General features: G+C 31.8%; 1 protein-coding gene across 4 annotated transcripts in view; it reads left to right on the forward strand.

Annotated features, from left to right (window-relative positions):
* DPP10 (dipeptidyl peptidase like 10) overlaps nucleotides 1-25,928 on the forward strand; it is a 1,197,668-nt gene that overhangs the window by 764,972 nt on the left and 406,768 nt on the right. For all 4 annotated transcript variants that reach the window (XM_036237031.1, XM_016124277.2, XM_016124278.2 and 1 more), the window contains exon 3: nucleotides 8,940-9,035. In XM_036237031.1, the coding sequence (XP_036092924.1) occupies nucleotides 8,940-9,035 (96 nt within the window). The remainder of the gene's footprint in view (nucleotides 1-8,939; nucleotides 9,036-25,928) is intronic.

The raw sequence follows: 25,928 nt of genomic DNA on the forward strand, positions 1-25,928 counted from the left end.
GAATGTATTTTTTAGACTTTATAAGATACAGATTTAATCCGAATCGAAACTGGTTTTAGTGAGAATTGATGAGGAATGGACTAGACTCTTTGTTCAGAAAACTTAGCTATTACCACAGTAAGATTTTAGACAGAATAAGAAAAGGCTAAAGAAAGAAATAGGAAAAGGAAATGCAGCATGCCAAGAAGAACAAAGGTAATTTTCCAGGACTATAAAGCAGATGTTTTGTGATGCACTAATTCCTTTTGTGCTTTTGTTTGAATGGATGTATTGCCGTTCACAGCAATACTAAACGATAAGCTGCTTGAAGTTTCCTTCATTGACAAGACTGATTTATAAATTATTATTTGTGTAATTCATTTTTTGACCTTACAAATTCAATATCATCAAATGCCCTTCCTTCAAAAGGAGACTTATGAGTGAATTCTTTTTATAAACTGTAAGAAGCAACTCGATAATGTGCTTCTGGGAGGGTAAAACTGAGAACTTAATGGAAACATTTTAACTGAAGAGAACAACTATAAAAGTGATGAATACTTAAAAAAAACATTTTTTTTTGTAGTTCTGGAATTGTAAAATTCAAAGGTGCTTTATATTGACCTACATATTTTAATTCTTTAATAATAATGATGTAATGACATTAATTGACTAATGATTTCTATATGTCCTCAGTTATTAAAAAAAATAATAATGTAGCTTGTCCCAAGATATATCTTTTTTTTCTGTTTCAATAATATATACTGTTACTTCTCAAATTTATAATACAAATATGTAATTTCCTAACTGAGAAATAGTAAACCTTTATTCATATTCTAGGTACTTAATTAGGACACATTAAAAAGAATTTGGGATCTTATATCTGATTTCAAATGTCATAAAATTTGACAGTATTTAGTGTGCTTTGTTGTGTCTTAGCATCCTAGTGAAAAGAAACAATGGGGAGAGAAGGTAGAAAATAAAAGAGGAATTAATGCTTCAGCTGTTAAGTAATAAAAAATGTTTAAGGTCTATCGTTTACTGGTTAGAGAATGGACAGACAACACATATTTTGAAAAAATTTGGACTTTAGCCGTGACTGCTATAATTTGCATTCTATATTTTCAACTAGTTAGTTATATAAGGAGAGCTGGAAAGGGTGTTACTCTTTCAATGAACTTTAAATATTCAATAATGTTTAAATGGAAATGTACCAGAGCACTAAACTGTGCTAACACTACACATTGAAAATTAAAATAACTTTTAAGAATAAATAGAGATTTAAACATAGTAGTAGGAAACAAAGTTGATTGCACATTGAGAATCCAGACAGAAGAATTAATCGCATAAGCAGAAAAAAAAAATTTATTCCTCTTGTGAGAATTTTTGAATAAATACCTGATTAGATTTTTCTTTGTATTATTGTTTTAACAGAAAATTGTTTCAAATATATAATTTTTAAGTTTAAAAATTATTTATTTCTGAACCTCTGATGTCAATAGTAAACTTGATAAAAAGTAACATAAGAGAATCCATGAACTGAAAGTCTCAAATTAGTTTTCTTCAATTCAGTACTAAAGAACTTCCTGTTTCTTTTAAGATTGTGCCACCGACTTATTTCAAAAGGCCGTTTAAAAGCAACATGTGATTTTGGAAAGAGCGCACAGAAACACCAATAGCAATCTATGATCTTAAATGATAGTCTGGAGCAGAGAAAAGAACATCAAGTGAATTATTCAGTTTTAGTTCTGTTACTACATTCATGTATCCAAAACTAAATGTTTTAGCTAATATTCTATACCTTGTAACTGTTTAGCAAATAATTACTCTGCCTCTAGTTCTTTAAATATTTGTTATGATAGTTATATTGTATATCTCATTGGGTTTTGTGCTGCTATTTATAGTTAAAATCATAGTCATAGGGTCCTATTTGGTTAACAAATAATTACCCTATTAATAGCAACTAGTAATATATATTAAGTTTTTAAATTTTCACAAATATATACACATTCATACATATACATCAGAGAGGTATATTTAGTTAGAAAATAACTAGAGATAAAATGTTTCCTAGTACCTAACTAGTGAAGAATAAGATCTATGAGAGGTGAATATTAAATTTAAAACATATTTTGTTAATATTAGGGAACAGAATTCTCTTCTCTGAATATTTATAAGAAAGGAGCTTTACATGAGGGATCATCTCTTAAAATTATTTATAATCTAATACCAGTTTTTTTTTGTTTTTTGTTTTTTTTGAGATACTTTCTCAGTATTCAGTGTGAGCTATTGGGATGAATGAGTGATATTCAGCATTCTTGTTTGATAAGTGTAGCTTTGGAGTTAAAATACAGAGACAATTATTAAAACATATCAAATAGTAATATTTCTTCAAGTGATTCTAACATAAATTAAGTTCCTGAGAAATCAGGTTGTAATGTGGGTGTAAGTGCTCGCTGATAAGATGTGATAGGCAATGCTACTGCAGTTCTTATACTAAACAGTGTGCAATAATGATCACAGGGTAAATTTGGAATTTTAGGCTGGCATGTTCTAGGTAATTTTCTCCAAGAAAAACAAAGTCCTCACTTTTTAGTGAGTACTGTGAAACTGCTGTATTTCAGAAAAGAGGACTGTGGCAAAGATAACTTCATGGGCAAATTGGAGCAGAATGAGATGCTAATGAGATGTGGAGAGGGTACTCTGAGGAGTATAATTTCAATTGGAAGAAGAGTTCTCTGGCTAAGGGAAATAAGACTATTCTTAAAATATCATTATTACATTGTATACTGTCTTTTTGTTTTAAAAATGACTAATTAATAAAGTATTAAAAAGGCAAAATGAAAACATTTTGAGAGACAGCTTAGCTTACTTGGTCAGGGAGATAAAAATTCCACATGACCTTTGTCATGATATTTAACTTTGCTGAGCCTAAGTTTTTCCTGTGAAACAAAGATGCTAATACCCAATAGAGTTTTGGAGGCATTTGAAAAGGGGAAGATAGATTGCAAAGTATGAACATTCAAAAAGATTATGATAAGAGTTGGAGATAAAAGGAGACAGGTTATAGAAGCCAGCCTTGGAGGCTATTGGAAGAGAATCTTAAATATTCATTACATGTAAACGGAAGACGTCTTCATTCTAGGACCGAAAAATTCAAGAGACCTCAGGGATAGTGCCTAGCAGCTAAAGAAAAATTTTTAAAAAGAACAAAAATAAAAACGAAAAGAAAGAAAAAAAGTTCACTCTCAGTAATGAATGAAGGTAAATAAATTAACTTTTACGTTACATATCTTTTCCTCTGATTGTTTAAAAGGTATATTTAACTACAATAAATTGAATTACCTTGATGAGTTATTTTAAAATAAGTTCTAGTGACAACTGGAGTAGAAGAAAAAAATCCTTATTAAAATTATTACACTATTATATATAACAAAATAAATGGAAGTTTAAAAATATTTAACAAGAATATTAAAATGTTAATACATCAGTGTAATGCAAAGTGGAAAAAACATGGACCATGTAATTTCATTTATCAGCACAGATCTAAATATTTAAATAAATATTTAACATGTTAATCTAGCAGTGTAAAATAATCATACTTCACCAGTATGATCAGCTGGATTTTGTTATATATATAGAAAGTGTTATATAAATAGAAAGTGGTTAGAAATAGAAAATTTAATTTGTTCAATTTTTATATTAATACATTAAAGAGGAAAATATTTTTATATAAAAGAATATGTATATCAAAGTATATCATGACACAGTAATAATTTCAAATAAAAATTCTAACTGACACAGGAATAAAAGAAATTACATAAGCATGATAATGATTTCTTTCCAAAAATTATAGAAAAATATCTTATTAAATAATGAAATATTAAAGATGCTTCCATAATTGAAGAAAAAGACGATTGCTGTTATTATTCAACATTGTTTTTAACATTCAAGCTGATGAAATAATTCACTAAAATGAAATAAATTCTTTTCAACAAATGGTACAAGAATAATTGGGCATCCAATAAGCAATAAAATAAAATATTAACCTATAGTTAACCCTCACATTATATAAAACAAGTAGGTCAAGATGAATAAAGAGACTTATATGTAAAATATAAAACTTAACCCTTGTAGAAAAAAATATAGGAGAAAATTTTCAGGATTAGGTGAAGCATTCTTAGTCTTGCCTAGCAAAATTATAATTTATAAAAAGAATTGATAAATTCAACCTCATTAATATTAAACACTTTTTTCTCTGCAAAAGTATTTTTTAAGAGGATGAAAAGAAAAAGTAAAGATTTGGAAGAAATCTTATTTTATTTTTTGAGTTTTTATATTTGTTTATTCATTTAACTTTTTTTAAATTTAATCTTTAAAACACTACTATATTTGATTTTTTGGAGGTAGTTTTTTAAAATTGTGTTTTATTATTAGTTTCAAGTATACAGTACATTGGTTAGACATTTGTATAGTTTATAAAATGATCCCCCTAATTGCTCTTTCTCTCTCTGGCTCTCCACCTAGCCCTTACATTACTGCTGACTGCATTCCCTATGCCATACTCCCTAACCCTATGACTGTTGATCAACTATTAATTTGTACTTCTTTAACGCTGACATATGTGACAAATGATTTGTATCTAGAATAAAGAACTCTCTAAACTCAGACTAAACAAACACACAAAAACAATCCAATTAGTAAATGACACAAATAGGCATTTTACTAAATAGGATATGCAGATTACAGATAAGCACATTAAAAGATGTTTATTAATTATTAGGGAAATGAAAATTAAAACCACAATAGGATATTATCACAAATATCAGAATAACTTAATTAAAAAAAAAAAACCACCAGATTCTTGCAGAAATGCAGAGAAACTGGATTATTTATCATTGCTGTTGAGCCCATAAAATGGTATGACTCTGGAAAAATATGACATCTTTTTACAAAACTAAATATACATTTACCATGTGACTCAGCAATTACTTATTTCTGCATTTATTCCTAAGAAAAATTTTTGTTCACGCAAAAACCTGTAAAAAATGTTCATAGCAGCTTTATTTATAAGAACCCAAAACAATTAATGATAACCCAGTTTTCCTTCAACAGATGAATAGTTCAGCAAACTGTTACATTCGAACCCTGGAACATTACTAACCAATGATAAACAATAGAGTATTGATACACTAAACAACTAAAATAGATCTCAAAGGAATTACACTGAGTGAAAAATGCCTATTTCAAAAAGTTACATAGCGTATGATATTATTTACATAGCATTCTGGAAATTACAAAGTGATAGAGATGGAAAATAGAATAATAGTTGCCAAAGGTTGCAGAGAGAGGCTATGGTAGTAAAAGTTCAGCACAGGAGATCCTGGTGATGGAATTTTTCTGTATCTTGATCAGTGCTGGTCATATGTGAAACAAGTGAATACCATTAAACACACACACATACATGCACATATGTATGCAAATGAATATATATAAAACCGGTGACATCTGAATAAACTTGATGGAGAGCATCAATGTTGATTTCTTTTTATGATATAATTATGCAGTGTTATGTGTCATTGAGGCAAACCGAATGAAGGTCAGAAAGGATCTAGCTCCTTTGCAGTTACCTATCTATCTATCTATAATTTGTGTGTGTAAATATATATATATATACACACACATATATGTATATATATACATATATGTATATGTATATGTATATATATACACATATATATCACATAAATGTATTGTTTAAACTTTGGGAAAGAATGAAAAAATATTTTAGATGATATATTAGATATTTAGAAAAATAAAAGATTCAATCACCATTGAAATTTTTAAGAAAATCTGATATGGTGAATAATTTAATCATCAACTGCATATATGTGTGTGTATACTTATATAAAATATAGATATAGATATATGTTCTTATCCTAAATGATGCATGAATTTTTATCATTTAGAATAAGAATGGAAAATGTTCTGTTCATAATAATAACAAATCATACACACATAAAACTTGACTTAATAGGAAAAAGTAAAAGATCTACATGAAAAATAGAAGGTGAAATATAATTAATGTATATAAAATGAGTGGAATAAGTTCTGAATGAAATAAATGCCTTAATATTACAAAAAATGTTTAAAGGTTTCCAATTTAATACAAATATATTTTGCTATTTTAATAAAATGTATCAATTTGGTGATGACATGATTTAAAAACTCAAATGTTTAAAGATCAAATATTTGAGAATTATAGACATATAATTTGAAAATACTATTGTTTGGTGTGATGCATTTGCCTTATAAAGAAGGCATCTGCCTAAAATATTCAGTAAACAAAATATGTGAACTTTACCTTGTGAAAGAAAAAAATTGGGGGAAACTGTGTGTGTGTGTGTGTGTGTGTGTGTGTGTGTGTATACATATATATGCGATATTTATATATAATACATACAGTTATTTTTTTAATTTAGTAATAAGGTTCAATTATGTAATACATTAATTATCATACTCTCTCCCACTGAAATAAAATTGGACTCCTACTCCCACTTTACATATATCAATTTCATTGGGTCAAATAAATGTATTTTAAAAAGAAATGGTGAAATATAATTCTCTGAGAATTGAAGGGATTGAATTAGATAAAATGATAATGTATTTTATATATCTTGGGAAATTTATAAAATTGAAACTTATCTATACCAAAATCCGCTCTTATTGAGGTATCTCATAGAATTAGTATATTTCTGAAACCTTAGTAAAATTAGGTCATTTGATTAAAATCCCAAACTCCTACGACAGAAAAGGAATTCTAGAACCAAGACTTCTTTGATTTATCAAACAAGAATTACGATTTTATCTAATGTTTCTTTTGTCCCTGCTATTCCTTTCTCCGAAGTTTGGAACCTGTAAGGCCTAGGTCATTTAACTTTTTAAACATTTAATAGACTTTTTTTTCTAGAAAAGTTTTAGGTTCGCAAAAAATTGAGCTGAAGGTACAGACATTTTTTGTGTACCCCTTGCCCTCACACAAGGCAAGACCATCTGCATTGTCAACATCCCACACCAAAGTGATATGTTTGTTATAACTGATGAATCTACATTGATACTGATGAATCATCATTATTTCCCAGGGTCCATACCTTATGTGAGGGTTCACTCTTGCTATCGTATTCTATAGGTCTGGACAAATGTATCATGACATGTATTCACTGTTACAACCACTGATAATTTTTATGTCTCCATACTTTGCTTTTTTCAGATTGTCATATAGTTGGTGTCATAAAGTGCATAGCCTTTTCAAATTGGCTTCTTTTAATCAGTAATGTGCATTTAAGTTTCCTCCATGTCTTTTCATGGTTGATAGTTTATTTTTTTTTAATCGCTGCATAATATTGCATTATATGGAGGTACCATAGTTTATTCACTTATTGGAGGACTTCCTGGTTGCCTCCAAATTTTGGCAATTATGAATAAAAATGCTATAAATATCTATGTGTGAATTTTTGTGTGACCATACATTTTCAACTCACTTGGGTAAGTACCAAGGAGTGCAATTCCTTGGTAATTACCAAATATGTTTAGTTTTGTAAAAACTGCCACACTGTCTTCCGAAGTACCTAATATTTTTATTCCCAACAGCAATGCATAAGATTTTGTCATTTTATTTTAAGTAGTAAGGCCTTTTTAAATTGCCTTTGCAATATATTTTTCTTTCTTTTCTTTGAACTCACATAGTACTCTATATACTTATTCTGACATCTATCATATTCTTTCTTGTTTTGCAAATATGTACTCATAAAGGCAGGGTGTAGATGTGTCTCCAGCATCTTACAATACTTCACATAATACTTTGAAAATTATAAGTTCCGGTATTTTTTAAATGAATAAAGAAGTTCAAATTTTGGTGTGTTGGACTATTAAATGAAACATTTTATTTTGTAAATGCATATGTATAATCTTTAGTGTTTTATGCTAGGTTTGGGATGAAGTAATTCTCACTATTTCCACTAGTAATATTTTTTCAGTTGATCCTTAGTAGTTATTTTGTAAGTCAAATACACTGTTGATCGTGTTAAAGAAAATTGCATTTGAAGTTATTGATTCTTTGCCCCAGCTTTTCAGCTGGAAGAAACAAAGCTCTTACCATAAGTTTTGAATTTTTAAAAAACAGTATCTAATGAGATTAGAATATAACTTTGACATTTTATTTTCAATCAGAGTGAAGGTGAGAGCCAAAAGGTCAAAAGATGATATTATACAGTAAATAATGCTATTATTTTGCATCGAAAATGTAATATTGCTTACTTATCTATAGACTCTTGCATATAAAAGTGTGTTTGCTATGCCTAATTTTAGTACTTAAACTGTGTTGTCCTTATATGTCTTAGATTTTGGAATTTAAAAGGGTAGTACACCTAATTTATATGTCATAAACTAATATAAATATGTGCTTTTCATTCATATTAGTATTTGATGATAATTGTTGGGGCTTGGTATTTATTCTGTTTATTCAGTGACCTTCCTTTTGAGTTGGGAAGTTTTCTCTATCAAATATATTCAGGGCCCTCACTCTCTCACATTATCATTAAAGAGAATATGTCCAAGTGATTTTAGAAAGTAATGGTCTAGACCATGAGTAAATAGTGAATAATGTGCCCTATGGGGCACAATGCACACGGGATTCTTAACTGCTTTCATATTATATATCACTACATAACAAAGGATTCATCTATTAAATTTGTACTAAACAAGACAATTTTAATAAAAAAATATTTAATTTATTGAGAAATGTTATGAAAGGCAAATTTCAAATGCCAAAAATCATGTTCAAATGGTCACATTATGTCATTTAATTAACATATTTTGAAGTTAAGTATTCCAGATTTTATGATTCATTAGTTTTAAAAATGAACATAAAATAAGTGTCTAATCTAAAATTTACTTTGTTTTAGATGAACTCACAAATTCATCAGAAACTAGATTGTCTTTAGAAGACCTCTTCAGGAAAGATTTTGTGCTTCATGATCCAGAAGCTCGATGGATCAATGGTATGTGTACATCTTTTTATATGTTTTATTTATTTTCAGTTCCGTGTAATTAAAATTAAATAATTATACCTGAGTTAATATTTTAACTGACATTATTCTTCAAATATTACATATATCATTTAATTAGAAATTAATACTTTAGCTCATGTGAGAGAAAATCAGTTCCTAAAATAGGTCATCAGTAGAAACATCCTCGAAACGTTAAATCAATTTTTAAGTATTGGCAGTTCCCTTATGATCACTATTAGTTATATGACTTTGGTACATCTCTAGCATTTCTTTGGATTATTCTCCTTGGTATAATGTTTAGATTTCAGGAGCTACATGTAAATGCTTCAACTTTGGCAACCAAATTAGTTTTTTTTTTTCTTTCTTTCTTGGTGGCTTTTCTTTTTAATTCGAATCTCCTGGAAACTCTAGGAAAAGTTGAAAGGACTTAACAATGCCATGCCTTTTTCTGCTCTGGAAAAGAAACCACCTCAGCTTTCCTTAGATTTTTTTCTGATTTTATTATTTTGAAAGAGTTTGAAAGCACTTTTAGATTTAAAAAGAAGCAACCAAAAATAAAGCCACATGAGGCTCCATGGACTTTGTTTTGCTTAATGGAAGGTAATAGGAGAAATGATTGGATAATTTAGTTAGAAGAAATGTGTTTATGAAAAGAAAGTCAGGCTTTTATTTCTTAAATATTCCAATTTGCCTGACCATACTGTGGTCAGATAGTTGTTAATCTTTGTCTTTCAATTTATTTAGACATAATATCTTTGCTTGTTTTCAAGGCCTAGGGTAGAATACTTGATGATAGATAAAAGGAGCTTTGCCTTTTTTATCTAATAATGATTATCTCACTTATAGTCCATTCTTTTTTTCTCTAATATTCTAATTAAGTGCTTTTATGCCTGCAAATTAAATGGTAATTTATGGAAGCTATAAAAAGAAGGTATCTTAATTCACGAAGGCAGGGACCAAATCATACTGTTTACTTAGCACTGTTACAATTCCTGGAGATCAGCAGGCACTCAAGATTTGTTTTTTGAATAGATGAATATGTGCATTTAATTGAAGTTCTGTATTATTTTTTCCCATAAATTCAAATTACAGTTAAAATAAGTTAGAAGGTGAGTGTCTATCATGGTGATGGTATAGATAGAGAAAGCAAGATAGCAATTTTATTAATTTATTTTTATATTTTCATTTTCATTTGTTTATGAATTTGGGACTTTCCATATTCTTGCTTTTGTTCTATGATTATTTCAGATGTACATTATAATTATTTCGGATGAGTGGTGTGATTAAAGAAGGCTAGTAAAAAAGATGTTTCGTTACCAAACATTTTCTGAATACACGGATCTCTCACGAATAATTCTCCTAATGTTATATAGTAATTTTGTAATTCATCTTTTTACTTGCTAGCAAGTATTTTTCTATTGGAGATGATAAAATAAAAAATGTGAGTTTCATTGCAAGAAGGTTGAGGTAGGTAAACACTGTAATCGCTACCTCCCATGACCACATTAAAATAGAACTAAAGTGTAGAACAATCAACTTGGAGAACCATCTGAAGACTAGCTGAACATAATTCCTATAACTAGAGATATAAAGAAGAGGCCCTATTGAGACTAGTGAGAGGGGTAGAGCCAAGAAATGATCTGGCCCCATACCCACGTGTAGTGGAGGTCTCCCCTGAGGAGTAAGAGGTTCCACCCCCATACCGGGATCCCTAGCCCAGGGCCCTAGTACTGGGAAGAGGAGTCTCTACAACACCTGGCTGTGAAAATGATCAAGGATTTAGTCTGTGCAGGTGAGATGGAAGGCTGTTGGAAATACAGATGTCTTTTTAAAGGGCTTACACACAGACTCACTCGCTTGCAGGCACTCATCATGGGCTCTAGTGGAGGGACCATACCATAGGAGGTGCCAGAGTCATACAGGGAAATACGGAATTGTGTGGTTTTAGAGTGAGGGCTAGGAGGTCAGCCTCTGTTATCCCTGTGTTGAGCGCTTGTCCTGTGCAGCCTGCAGGTGGGCATCATCTTCTCGGTGTTGAGACCTCCCCCATATGGCCAAATCTGAACCTGCACTGGCTTGGTGAACTCTGCTCACACCACCCTGGCGAATCCTTGGGACCCTGCCATATCCAACTCATGGACCACCACTGGAGGCATTTTCAGTGGTGGGCAACCTGCCCCAACCCATGCTGAAATTTTTCTTAGACAATTCTTGGGGACTTAGGGCCCAAGGCAGACAGCAGCTAGCCACCACGTTCTCTGGGACTTTTGTGAGGGGCCCGCAAGGTCAGCACTGCTACCAATCCTGAATATGCATTAACATGGCAAACATTCACCCCACCTTGATAATGACCTGGGACCTTGTCCCACTCAACCCTGCCTCAGTACCAGCTGAGGCTCTATTAGTGGCTGAGCCTCACAGGCAACCAGTAGATGCCTTCAGGCCTTGAGGTGGTCTGGGCCTTTTGCTAAGCTGCCCCAGGCCAAGTATTGATGGCAGCTGGCTTTGGTTCTTAGTGTGGCCACCCTTACATGTCTAGTACAGGCAGCAACCAACCACAGATAGCTTTTTAGTTCCTACTAGGTAGCTCCAGACTGGTCATAGGCATTGGCTGACCTTGGCCTGCATGGGAGCCTCTCCTAAGGGACACCAGAACCAACATACTTGGAGGCTAGCTTCAGACCACAACAGAACACTACTCGATTAGCCCCACAAGTAGTATACTGAAGGGTGATCTCAACAGGCATGGGAACCCATTGGGGCGAATTTTCTGTGGAGTCAACCACCTAAAGTATCTCATGTGCTATGAGTGTGGCCAGTCCTCATGGTCAGTCAGCCTGAAAGTCAATCCTACCCACTGATCTGCCAAAGCAATCAAAGCTCAACTACAACAGGAGGGAATGCACAATCCATACAAGGGACAATCCTGAAACACATGTCACAAGTGATCAGGGAGATGGCACCGCTGTGCCATGCAGGTTACCTACCACATAAAGCACCCCAGTAGAGACTGAGAGATGTAAGAGATCTACCTAATACATAGAAACAAACAGAGAAAGGCAACCACAGTGAAGATACAAAGAAATATGTTCCAAAAGAAAAACAGGAGAAAATTTCAGAAAAATGACTAAATGAAATGGAGACAAGCAACTTACTAGAGACAGAATTTAAAATACTGGTTATAAGGATGCTCTTGTAACCTAGTAGGAACTTTAACAAATAGATAGCAAGCATAAAATATGACATAGAAACCATCAAGAAAAGAACCAGTTGGAAACAAAGAATACAACAATTAAAATGAAAAAAAAAATATGCCAGAAAGAATCAACATCAGATTTTATGAAGCAAAGGAATGAATCAGTGATTTGGAAGACAAGATAGCAGAAAACATGTAATCGGAACAACAAAAAGAAAAAAGAAGAATTAAAAAAAATGGAGATTAAGGTACTTCTGGGACAACATCAAGTGTAACAACATTCACATCTAACAGTACCAGGAGAAGAAGAGACGAAGAAGGGATCAAGAACATATTTGAAGAAATAATGACTAAAAACTTGCCTAACCTAGTGAAGGAAATAAACATGCAAGATTAGAAAGTGCAGAGAGTTCAAACAAGGTGATCCTAAAGAGACTCACACTGAGACACGTCATAATTAAAATGGCAAGGTTAAAGACAAAGAGAATTCTAAAAGCAGCAAAAGAAAGATAACTAGTTGCTTACAAGGGAGCTCCCATAAAACTCTCAGCTGACTTATCAACAGAAACTTTGGAGTGCAGAAGGGAGTGGCAGGAAATATTCAAAGAGATGAAAATCGAGGACCTACAATTAAGACTACTCTACCCAGCAAGACTACTTAAAATTGAAAGAGAAATAAAGAGCTTCCCAGAAAAGCAAAAGCTAAAGGAATTCATCACCACCAAAACAGTATTATAAGAAATGTTAAAGGGACTTCTTTAAGAAGAAGAAGAAGAGGAAAAATAAAGAACATAAATATGAATAATAAAATGATAATAACTATGCACCTATCAATAATTGCTTCAAAGTTAAGAGATCAAATGTTCCAGTCAAAAAACAGGGTAGCTGAATGAATAGGAAAACAAGACCTATACCTATGCTGTCTATAAGAAACCTACTTCAGGTTGAAAGACACAGATAGGTTGAAAATAAAGAGAAGGAAAAATATATTTCATACTAATGGGAAAAAAGTTGGAGTAGCAATACTTATATCTGACAAAAATAGACTTTAAAACAAAGGCTATAAGAGGCAAAGAAGAATGTCACATAATGATAAAGAAATCAAGTCAACAAGAGGATATAACTCTAGTAAACATCTATCTACTCAACACAGGTACACCTAAATATATAAAGCGAGTATTGACTGATAAAAAGAAGAGATTGGTGGTAATATATTATAGTAGGGGGGCTTTACACCCCCATTGACATAAACGGACAGACTTTTCAGACAGAAAATCAACAAGGAAACAGCAGAGTGAAATGATACATTAGACCAGATTGATTTGATATTTTTAGAGAATTCCAGTTAAAACAAAAGCTATACATTCTTCTCAAGTGCACGTTGATTATTTTCCAAGATAGGCACATATTAGGCCACAAAACAAATCTCAATAAATTTTAAAAGGTTAAAATCATATCAAGTGTCTTCGACTACCATGGTATGAAACTAGAGAAATTAATTACAAAAAAGAAAAAAAAAACCCTGAAAAACACACAAACATATGGAGGGTAAATAACATGTGACTAAACAATAAATGGGTTAACAATGAGATCAAGGAAGAAATCAAAAGATAGCTTGAGAAAAATGAAAACAAAATCTCAATGACCCCAAAAATCTATGGGACACAGCAGAGTTCTAAGAGGAAAATTTATAGCACTACAGTCCTACCTCAAGAAAGGAGAAGAATTTAAAATACATAATGTAACCTTACACTTAAAAGAACTAGATAAAACAGTAAACAAAGCCCAAAGGAAGGAAAAAAATAATAAAGATCACAGCAGAAATAAATGAAGCAGAGTCAAAAATGACAATACAAAAAATCAATAAAACCAAGAGCTGGTTCTCTGAAAAGATAAACAAAATTGATAAACCTTTAACCAGATTCATCAAGAAAACAAAGAGAGTCGACCCAAACTAATAAAATTAGAAGTGAAATAGAACAAGTGACATACTATGAGCAATTATATACCAATAAATTGGACAATGTGAAAGAAATAGAAACATAAAATCTTCCAAGACTGAACCAAGAGGCAACAAAGTCTGAACTGCTGGATTGCTATCAACAAAATTGAATCAGGAATCAAGAAACTCCCAACAAAGAAAAGTCCTGGACTAGATGGCTTCACATGAGAATTTTACCAAATATTCAAAGAAAAATTAACACCTATTCTTCTCAAACTATTGCAAAAAATTCAAAAAATTCTTACATCATATACAAAAATAAACTAAAAATGGATTTAAGACTTAAATGTAAAACCCAAAACTGTAAAACTCCCAAAAGAAAGCATAGGCAGTAAACTCTCTGATATTGCTTTTAGTAATATATTTTTTTTTTCTTATGCATCTCCTTGGGCAAGGGAAACAAAAGAAAAAATATGCAAATGGGACTACGTCAAACTAAAAACTTTCTGCACAGCAAATGAAGTGATCAACAAAAGAAAAAAAAAAACAGTTGAATGGGAGAAAAATAGGCCCACCTTATCAGCTAGAAATTCTACTTTGGGATATTTATCAGAATAAATCCAAAACTACATATTTAAAAAGACATGCACACCCCTATGTTCACTGCATTGCTATTTATGATAGCCAATAGAAGCAGCCTAAGTACCTACTGTCAATAGATGATTGGATAAAGATGTATTACGTCTCTACAATGAAATATTACTTGGCCATAAAAAGTGATATTTTAACTTTTGCAACAACATGGATGGGCCTATAGACTGTTATGCTAAGTGAAATAAGGCAAACAGTGAGAGACAAATACAATATGATTTCACTTATATGTGGAATCTAAAGAACAAAACAAACAAACAAACAAACAAACAAACAAAAAAGAAACAGAAATAGAGTCAGAGATTCAGAGAACAAACTGATAGTTCCCAGATGGGACAGGGGTTGGGGATATGGGTGAAAAGTGAAGAGGTTAAGAAAGAAGTATTAATTGGTAGTTATAAAATAGTCATAGGGATGTGGAGTGCAGTGTAGGGAATATAGTCAATAATATAGTAATAAGTATATTTAGTGCCAGGTGAGTACTAGATTTTTTAGGGGGATCAGTTCATAAATTTTATAAACATCTAATCACTATACTGTACACCTGAAACTTTATATTATAAAACATTATTTAATGTTAATTATAATTTTTAAAAAATTATGAAAAAATGTGAGTCATTAGATTTGAAATGCTGAATAATATTCTATTTTATTCACCGTGATTTTGTCCATACTATAGAAATTTGTGGTTTTTGACCTTGGAAAGCAAGAATAGAGCATGGACCTCACCTTCCTTCTCAGGTTGGCTTGGATTATTTAAAGCGACATTTACTTCTGTGTATAACTGACACTTTGATATTGAAATGCCAAAGGATTTAAGTAGTGAACTGCATGCTAAATTAAGCCATTTCAATATCTAGGACACACATTCTACTCTAACACTCCACAAATTACTGAAAAAATATATTTGGAGTAAATCATTTTAATCTTTTTTTTTTCTTAGTAATTTCTTTATCAAGCATTAGTAAACCTGATCTTAAGAAAATATCCTAGGATAAAGCTGTAGTGTTTTTATTATATTCCAGGTGAGACCTAAGATCTATAATATTTATAAAAGAATTTGACATAAAAACAACCTTTTAAACAAGATTAAACAGAATCTAAGCTCTCAGAGGCATGCAGTCCTTATAAAACCAGCTATGGAATTGACTCACTGTCAGTAGATTGTGTGCACTGGGCTCTTAGTCCAGTGGAGATATAGATTTGTGCTCATTCATTTCTTTTATCCAACCCAGATCACTTTCCTGGCAATCACTAGATACTTGGCCTACTTACATATTCCTCACATAGCCAGGAAATACAGTGGAAACTATACGAATAGAATGTGTAATGTTGGCCTCATTATCTCAGATTGTATCTAAATGTAAAATGTGAGCTTTTTATTTATTTTCATGAGCTGTATCACCAGGTTTTTTTTTTAATACATAAGTCTCTTGAAGGAGACTAAGCTAAGCTCATTTGGAAGCTTCATTTAGTTCTCGGAGGTCACTATAGGTAGGTTGTAGTGCAGCAATGCCATTCATTTCATTATGTTGGCTTTCAAATAATGTATCTGTTGATAGCATCATGGTCTTGGATGGGCACTCTTGTTCATGGTTAGCTTAACAACTGCCTTCCTGCATATCTGCTCACAAGGTCGAATTTCCGTTTTTATAGCATTTTCTTTTGAGTTATGTCACTGTGATATCTAGAAACTCATCTTCTTTAAAATTATTCATCTTGCATGTAATATCTTTTAATTTCTTTCATGTGCATGTGACTTTACAATTATTTCAAAATTTCAATTAAATATTTACATTTAACCTTAAAAAAATTATTCATCTCCCCACATACATTCGATGGTCAGTTGACCATCAAAGAAAGAACTAACATTAATGGAGCGCCTTCTATGTTAGGCCTTATGCTAGATGCTTTATATACCTAATTCATATATAGTATATAAAATTAAAATTATTAACCCTAGAAAACTGAAGCTTAAGCAAAATACTTATCCAGAGGCACAGCTGATAAAAGGTCAAGCCTGCTTTAGTCCTTGTGTTTAAGTATAAAATCTGACCTCTTTAACCGATTCACTCTGAGATGCCATTCTTATTTTCTAACACATTAGCTACCTTGTTGGCATCTCTTTGTCACAGATCTCATTGCTATTAATACCTTCATCTTGAATATTGAAATAATGTCTTTATCTCCTCAGGTACATGCATATAATCGTAATTATGTAATCACTAAAACAAAGATGTATAAGCATATTTATTGACATGTTCATGATATGAAAAGTGAACTAAGGTGTCTTCAAAAGTGTGAATAGTATGTGATATCACATTGATATATTGTGCGCCAGTGTTTCCAGATGATTGGATTTTGACCTGATTTTTTTCTTTTTGCTTATTTCTTTTTTCCCCTAAAATTTCTTAAACAAATGTGTATGTTCTTTTGATTTTTATAACTAATTAAGAAAAAAAAAATTGCTCTCACCTATTTTAGTCTCATAGGTCTCCAACCCCTTCAACAGTCTCCTATCAAATACAACTTTCTAAGTCCTAGCTAGAAACTTTTAATGCACTTCTCAAGAAGCATCAGTGGAGCCCCTTTGCCAAGTGAATAAATTCTAACTCCTCCCTCTGTATTCCAATCCTCTCAGAATCAAGCTTAACCTCTTTTCTACTATTTTACTTAACATTATGTTTCATCTACATTACACTATTTGATATTTCTCATAAGTACCAAAACTTGCTTGTATCTTTGACTTAGCCATCATTTTCTCTATCTGGAATCCCTTCTCTAATATGAAAGCCCTAATTTTATTCCACTTAGAACCTAATGCTCAGGTACAAAGCCAATGACTATTTTATTTCCCTGCCAGCTGTGAGCAACATGACCTTTCTCTAGAGTTTGATTCTCCTATATAGAAATTTTTGCCTCAATTATAATATCATGTCTAATCTCTTCTAACAGAATATTTCTAAAACTATTGTGAAAAACTATTGTGAAAGACTATTTTAAGTGTAATTCATTTGTTTTTATTTCCAATTTGGCATGCATCAATAGCTTAAAAAATATAATAAAAATAATTACTAAAAAATAAGATATATAAATATTTCAAATACAACCCCACATTTTATATTATGATATTCAATAGATCGAAAATTACATTTTAAAAATATAATAAGGGGAAAATATTGCAATAAAATAAAGGAATTTTATATATTACTTTGAGAGACTGTAGACAGACAAATGGGATTGTTCTTATATTTTTCCTAAATAAAAATTAAACAAATATTGAGAGATATAGTGATTATTCACATTAAATAACTATTCTCAGATTTTGAGCAAGAACTGGCATATCCATTTTTAAAGGTTTTAATGTGAAAAGTGAGTTTTCTTGCTACTTGTTAATTAATCTAGGTTAAATTGATGATAGCACTACTTATAGAGGATAATACATATCTTGACTGTTTCTATTTTTTATTTTAATAATACTCTGGGTAGAGAAGAAATCAGTTTTCAAAATAAGGATGATGGTAATAGAAGAGATTGTAAAGCAATTTTAGTAATCTCAGGATGTTTATTTTAAGCTTTAATCCAAAATGAGTCAAGAGATACTGTATTTTCAAATTTATCTTCAACTCTTTACTAGTAGCCAATTCTAAAATATATCCTGCAGAGTATAGATCATTTAATTTATATTTTGATCAAAAATTAGATTCTGGATTTTAAGGGTATTCAGTTACAGTGGGCAAACTAATGTTACGTTATAACATCATGTAATGAGGTTGTACTGTGTATAGCTAGTCTGTCACTGGCTCATCCACTAGTTCACTTGCTCAGTTGACAGTAGTCTGTTATGTATTTGGATCTCATAGCAATGTCAAAGTACTACGACATTTCTAAATTCTTATTCTCAATTAAATCTATCCCACTGTGTACCAGTGCCCAACACTTCCCAAATTGCTATAGTCATTGACATCACCCTTAGAGTAACTGTGCTCTAAAAGACAGTAAACCCTGAGAAATAGGACTTGTATCATGTTCACATTTGTGTTACCCCAGTAATCTGAACCTTGCCTGGACTTAAGAAGTGCTTGATAAATAGTTTAGTTAGCATAATGAGATAAGGTATAATATTTCTTTGATATGTAAAGGTAGGTCCACATGATCCACAATCATTGGAGAGTTCATTTCAGTTCTTTTTCTCATAGTGTTTATAGTTTTTTTTTTTCCAGATCTCTACAAACTTACCTTTCCTAATGTCCATTCAGCATGTGAGCTGCTTAACTCTTTTTTTGAAAAATGGCTAGCTGAAATGAGTAATAATATTTGAGCCTCTGAACTTAATTGTGTTCTTATTCGACTCCTACTGGAGCTAATTGAACTCATCTCCCACATGATAGTCCAACATAGATATTTAAACCTGTTATCTTTCAATGGTGTGCAATAGTATGACATATTGAAATAGGAGAGTCAATAAAATGAGGCAAGCCAGGGCCTTGCAGCACTTTTTTAAGCCTTCTGAGGCTTGGTTTCTTCATCTAAACTGGGAGTAATTGTTTCTATAGGTAGAAGCATAGTGATAATTCAATGAGCAAATGTATGTAAAAAGCAAAAGAAAAAAAGGTAAGAAAAAGAAAAAAAATGTTATATAAATAAAGCAAAATTCCAGAGACTTAGAATCTTCAAATGATAGGGGTCCTTATAATTGTTTTTAGAGATTCTGTGGACATGATATATTTTTAATAAATGCCCCTGGAAGTCTCATCCTGATGAATTATATCTAGAATATTGAACAGAGTTGTTATAATCTTCATGAGTAATAAAACAACTTATTGTAAATGATATTAATATTTATAATAATTAGGGACACTCATTAGGGGAATCAAATAAATCTAGTCTGTTATTTTTTTGTTCATTTGTTTGGTACTACTTTTTATGGTAGGATTTTTGTCCCTTAATTCATTTAGAATGTGTTGCAGAAACTGTTGGATTTATTTGCGCACAGGGAGCTGGTGGACTCCGACAGCATTATCACTTTCTCATTAGTCTAAATCAGAATTTTAACTCTTATTTTTTATTTTCTTGTTCACAATTTTTATTTTTGATAACTATCAACCAAGCTGATATTTAACTAAGGTAGACTTGAATTAATGATTATGAGGTTTTTGAAGATAATTTATATTTTTATTGCAAGAGAATTTATAAGGACAAACTATTGAATAGATACTAAACACATAAAAGTAGCTATGTGGGTAGATAAATTATTTTACATCTATTTAACAATAAATTATACCACCACTAAAACTGGTCTTTGAATAAAATTAGTGACATTAGAACATGCTTAGAATAAAATGTTAAGTGAAAATAGCAGAATACAGATTTATATGCACAATATTTTCACAATAATAACATGCATATCCACAACTGTAGATGCCAAAGAAAACAGAATTATGCCAATTTAATAAATAATTTTCTGATAGACTGATGAGTTATTTTTAATTTTTTCTATAGTAGCTCTTAAAAAGAACCTTCCCCCACTCTTTGTACCAAAGCTGGCATGAAAGACAGAATATGCTCTTTTTTTGTCCAAAGATTAACAGAGAGAGGAACAGAAAAAAGTGTAAGGTTACTACTAACTCTGGAAGAATGAGACTGTTCTGTGAGAAGCGATGTGCTTTGTTAAGAGGTATGGGGTCTTATAATAGAAGTTTTACAACCTATTCTCTAAGGAGTTGAGGCCGATTATTCCCTTTAGTTCACTCTGTTTTATTTTTGTCTCCAATAATGTAAGTACATAGAGGGCTGTTGAAATTATGACATCCCTAGTTCCTGATTCATAGCTTAGAGATTTGAAAATGATGTTAAGAATATAATTAATTGTTATTATGACTAGCCTTTTTAAAAGAAATGTATGTCAAAGTATCTTACTATCAAGAGTGAATCATTTTCTGCCAAAATTAAAGAAGTGCTTACAAAAGCATGCCATTAAAGCATGTTTACTTTCTCCAAATTACAAAAAAAGAAACCACAGTTTTTATTGTTATATGATTTACATGTTGCATTGTGATTTTGCTAAAGTTGAAATTAAATTTAATTTATATTAAAAGTACTTAAAATCATACTATGAAAACCTTACATATTAACTGCAAATATTCAAACTTTTGTTTGAAATTTGAATTAAATAGTTTTCTTTAAAGAAATTATTTTAAAATTGCAGCTTGTCTTAAAATGATAATATTCATACTAAACATCAGAGAGAGTAGGGAAAAGTATTTACGCATAAAACCACTGTTAACATTTCAGGAAAAAAAAGTTTTAAGGAAAATAATATTTCTGTGTTTTAGAAATATGATGATTATGTTAACGTATTTAAAGTGAATTTGAAACATATAACAAACTTTAGATTAAGAGAGCTAAACTTTTATGCTACAGTTTGCATTTTGAAATAGAAAACTATAGTTAGATTTATTTTAAAAGGAAAAATAGTCTAAGTGAGAGATGAAACAGTCATGCTTAGAGATCATCAACAAGCATTACTGAGTTCCAACTATATGCCCGCCCAGGGTTTTGTATATTCCAAGTGGGATCTGTTATAATTTGAAAGATATGCAATAACATAAATGGTATTCTCACAGCCATAATGAATTCTATACAGTTATGGTTGTTCTTGTCTTTGTTGGCCCAGGTACTGGGTTTGTTAACAGTAATACAGATTAAAAGACACTTGACGTTGACATCTATCTTTAGATCTATTTATCTACACATCCTTTTATTCATTTAACAGATATTTATCAAGCATTGCAAAAAATATAAGGATATAAAGATAAATAAATATAGTCCTTTTGCTCAAGGAAATTATAAATATAAAGGTTCTTTCTCCATTGTGTACAGAATCTTTACTCATATTTATGGATTAAGGACTGAAATTAGTAATGAAAAGTGTGTCAATGAGAGCAGGAAGTAGAGATAAGTAGAGGTATAAGAAATATTTAATCAAGATTATAAGGTTTGGTTAACTTTATTTTCCCTAGAATTCAAGACACATCTCCATGTCTCACACCTCTCTCTTCACTATGATCAAGGACACACAGAGCACATTTTGTTTTTTGAACCCCTTTTTATTCTTTTGCCTCTACTTTATCTGACAGTTTTTATCTACATATGTTAAAAGTTATTTGGAGGGCATCTTATAGTAGCCATGAGCCATGCTTTGCATTTTCAATTATTATATCTAATGTTTATAGTTCTCTAAGTAATAATGTGTTCATTTTATAAATGAAGAATCTGAGGTTTAAAACAAGTAGGTGACTTGTTCAAGGCCACACAGCTAGAGGTGGCAAAATTAAAATTTAAGTTCACATGTTCTACTGTTTCTTTCAGATAATGATGAGCATAGTAACTGTAAACAAATATGTTAAGGAAAAGACTATTAAGAGAAAGACAAATAACATAAGGAGACATTAATTATTTTTAGATATAAGATTAAGCATATGCTATATATTTAATGTAGGAAACAGTGAAACTTCTCTAACCAGTTTACACAAGAACTCTGAGATAAGATGCACACAACTGGAATTTAAAACTTCATGTGGAATAGAAAACAGAGTACTATACTGGATTCAGGAGTTCAGTCTTAATTGTTAAATATTCACCTTGGGAAAACTCTCATTACCTTATTGAACCTCAGGTCCTTCATTGATGTGATTAGAGTATTTGACTAAATGACACAAGAGAGCTCTCTGGTTTTCTTATTTTGGAATTATTCAAATCCAGATGTTGTAGAATAGGCCTTAAAGCAAATGACAATATGACTAGAGTGCTATAACCTGGTTCTAGTGGGAATCTTATTAGAGTAATAGTAAAATTAATATTACTATTTTACAGTTTGCTGCTATTTTAAAATTTGATTCTACTCTTTTTCTATTTCTAATAGACTTGCTAAATGACATTAGTTAAACTGAATACCCAATTTATGCTGCTAAATAAGATGCAAAAAACATTTGTTTTTTTTTCAATCATCACTAACGACAATGCATTTTGTGTCCTACATATCTATCTATGAATTAAAATATTAGTTATGCCTTGTTTCAAATGAAAATTAAGTGTTTTGAGCAGAATAGAAAGTATGAGAAGGAAATAGTCTCGTTATGGCATCTTTTATACAACTTTTTATGGAATACTATCCATTAAACAAAAAGTGAAAAGAATAGTATTTTGAACCTTCAAGTAATTATTACCAATTTTTGAATGATTGCTAACATCTTATGAATCTTGTTTTATCCAAGGATACCAATACAACATCTTATGAATCTTGTTTTACCCAAGGATACCAATACAAGTGTAGAATACTAATGGTTGGAAAAGCTAAAGGCATAAATATAATCAAAGTAGAGAGAAGAAATAGAGCAATTTTAGGGATGTAGTCAATGGGAGCATTCTGTTCTGATCATAGCTAGTTTCTGGAATTGTGCTAATTCTGAATGATTGAGTTTATCATTAAGAATATATGCAAGGGATGTATGTCTGCTCAGCTGCAATAAGTCATATCTGGCAACTATAGTTTTCCAACTTTTGGTGAGACCAAGATAGAAAGTAGTGAGTTCTCCTTCCCTGTTTATATTCTAGAAAGGTTGGGCGATCATGTGATAAGGATACTTTAATGGGATTAACATAGTATGAGATTAGAAATAATCACATTAAAATAATAAAAATTTTATCATTTTATCTTCAAGTAAACATGAAAATATGGTTTATACCACAGTTTTAATATTTAAATGGTTTAGGAAACCACTGCCAGGTTGATCTAAGACAGTACCTAGAGAATGGTGTCAGCTTTCACAGAAATTTCTCTGCTTTTTTTTTCACACAAGAAATCTTCAGTGTGAAGCATATGACATGAAGCTCTTTTCTCCTTGTTTTTATGGGCTATATGGAGTTGCTGAAAATAATTTAAAAGCTGATCTCATTTCGCACCTTCGATTGATAACACCTTGGTGTGTGCTGTGCTGTCAATACCGATGCCAGTTTTAATGAGCTTGCACGTTCATTACTGAGGCTGTGAACCCAAGCCATTAACCCGTTACTGCCATGTGCTTGCAAACAGTGTCTAACAGCAGATAGCTTATACCTACCTGGTCTTTTATGATATTCCATTTATAAGTGAAAAAGAATGTACATATTAATTAGTTGTATGTGTACATGATACACCTCCTGTCCTAGAAGTGTGAATGTTCATTTGGTTTTCTGATGTTACCAGTGTTACTAATTTAATTTTTCTTCTATCATCCCATACCTGTCACAAACACTTATTTTTTAATATTGTGCTCCTTAGAGTTGAATTCCATCAAGATCCTATTATATTCAAAAGATTTTAGAAATTAAACTCTCTTAATTAGAAAAGTAAGTGAGGCCTTGTGTGGAAGTGCTGCATAATCTTCTTGGGCTGATGATTAAATGACTGCTTCTCTGAACCATTCAGATGTATTTCTCTCTAACGCCGTCCTAATCATCAGGGCAGAAAAAGAGCCTCTCTGTGTGTCAGATGGAGTGTTTGACAAGAGAGAGACTAGGCCTCCAGAAATCAGAGCTTTAGTTCTGTCACTGGTTGACTCGGTGGGTAAGTCACTTGACTTCTCTAGGTCACCATGTCTTTACCCATTTGGACTGAGAGGATAAGTCCTCTTATTCCTTCCTTTTAAAGCAGTGGTCCTCAACCTTTTTGGCACAAGGGATTGGGATTCTTATGAGAATCTAATGCCTGATGATCTGAGGTGGTGATGCTAACACTGAGGAGTGGCTGCAAATACAGATGAAGCTTCACTTGCTCACCCTGTGCTCACCTCCCGCTGTGTGGCCTGGTTCCTAACTGGCCGACCACTGCAAGTCCTTGGCCTGGGGGTTGGGGACCCCTGTTCTAAAGTCATTATGAGCTTCAAAATGAATAGAAGTTCTCAAAATATTTTAAACCACTTAAATATTTTTATCTCTATATTTATTGATCAAGAATTAATTTTCACTTCCCTAGACTGTGTGGCTGTGGGCAGCTCAATGGGTATTTGTGGGCATTACTTTTGTCAAAGCACCAGAGTAAGAATCACAAAAGCAATAACTAATTAATGGGTGTTGAATATGTGCCAGACACTGAGCTAACTGCTTGTAATGTACAAAGTTATTTAATCTTTACAAAAACCCTATGAATTATTTTTATGATTGCTACTTTGCAGCTGAAGAAGCTGAGCTTGGAGAGTTTAGTAACTTACCCAGCTAGTAAGTAGAAGAACTGGAGGAAGATTTCTTAGGTTATTTAATGAGGAAGGATTAAGTGTACAAAGTGTCAGTTATGCAAGAAGGATGAATTCTGCAGATCTGTGTGGGAGGTCATAGATGGTATATTAAAATTATGAATATGCAGATTATAAATGAGGAGATAGAAGCCACCCACATGGCTCACCAGCATCCTGGCCCCCACTGTGTGAGAAAGTGAAAACCCTGGGGTCCTTTTGTTTGAAGGTGCAGTTTCAATACACTCACATGAAGGAAGTAAGGTCAAAAGATTTATAACTTACCTATTCCAAAACTAGGAGAGGGTTGGCCACAAAGAGCTGGGGGAAGGGCAGCCCTCTGTCCCAGGTCACTAGTAAGCAGGAAATAGAAAGGAGGGTAGCAAGCACCTATTACTTACAAGGTTGTTGGGGCTGAGGTTACTAACTTTGTAGGCTCAGCTTTAAGTGGTTATTTTAAAAGGTGCCTCTGGAAAAGCAAAGTGGGTACTTGTAGAAGAAATTCTAAGTTCAGATCCTTATCTTATTGTCCAGACTCTTGAGTGTGAGCAGGGATGTCTATGCTATAAAATGCCTACACAGCAAGTCAAAATAGATGTTTCTCATCAGAAGATCTAATTTTAAATAACGTGACTATAGTTAATAATACCGTGTTGTTGTACTTGAAATTTGGTAGAGAATAGATCTTAAGTGTTTTCACCACACACAAAAAAAATGAAAAAAAAAAAACAAAGAAAACGATAACTATGTGAGGTAAGGAATATGCTACCTAGTTCAATTGTGGTGATTATATCAAAATATCAAGTAGTATATTTAAATATATA

The sequence above is a fragment of the Rousettus aegyptiacus genome, unplaced genomic scaffold (assembly GCF_014176215.1).
Source record: "Rousettus aegyptiacus isolate mRouAeg1 unplaced genomic scaffold, mRouAeg1.p scaffold_m13_p_2, whole genome shotgun sequence".
NCBI lineage: Eukaryota > Metazoa > Chordata > Mammalia > Chiroptera > Pteropodidae > Rousettus > Rousettus aegyptiacus.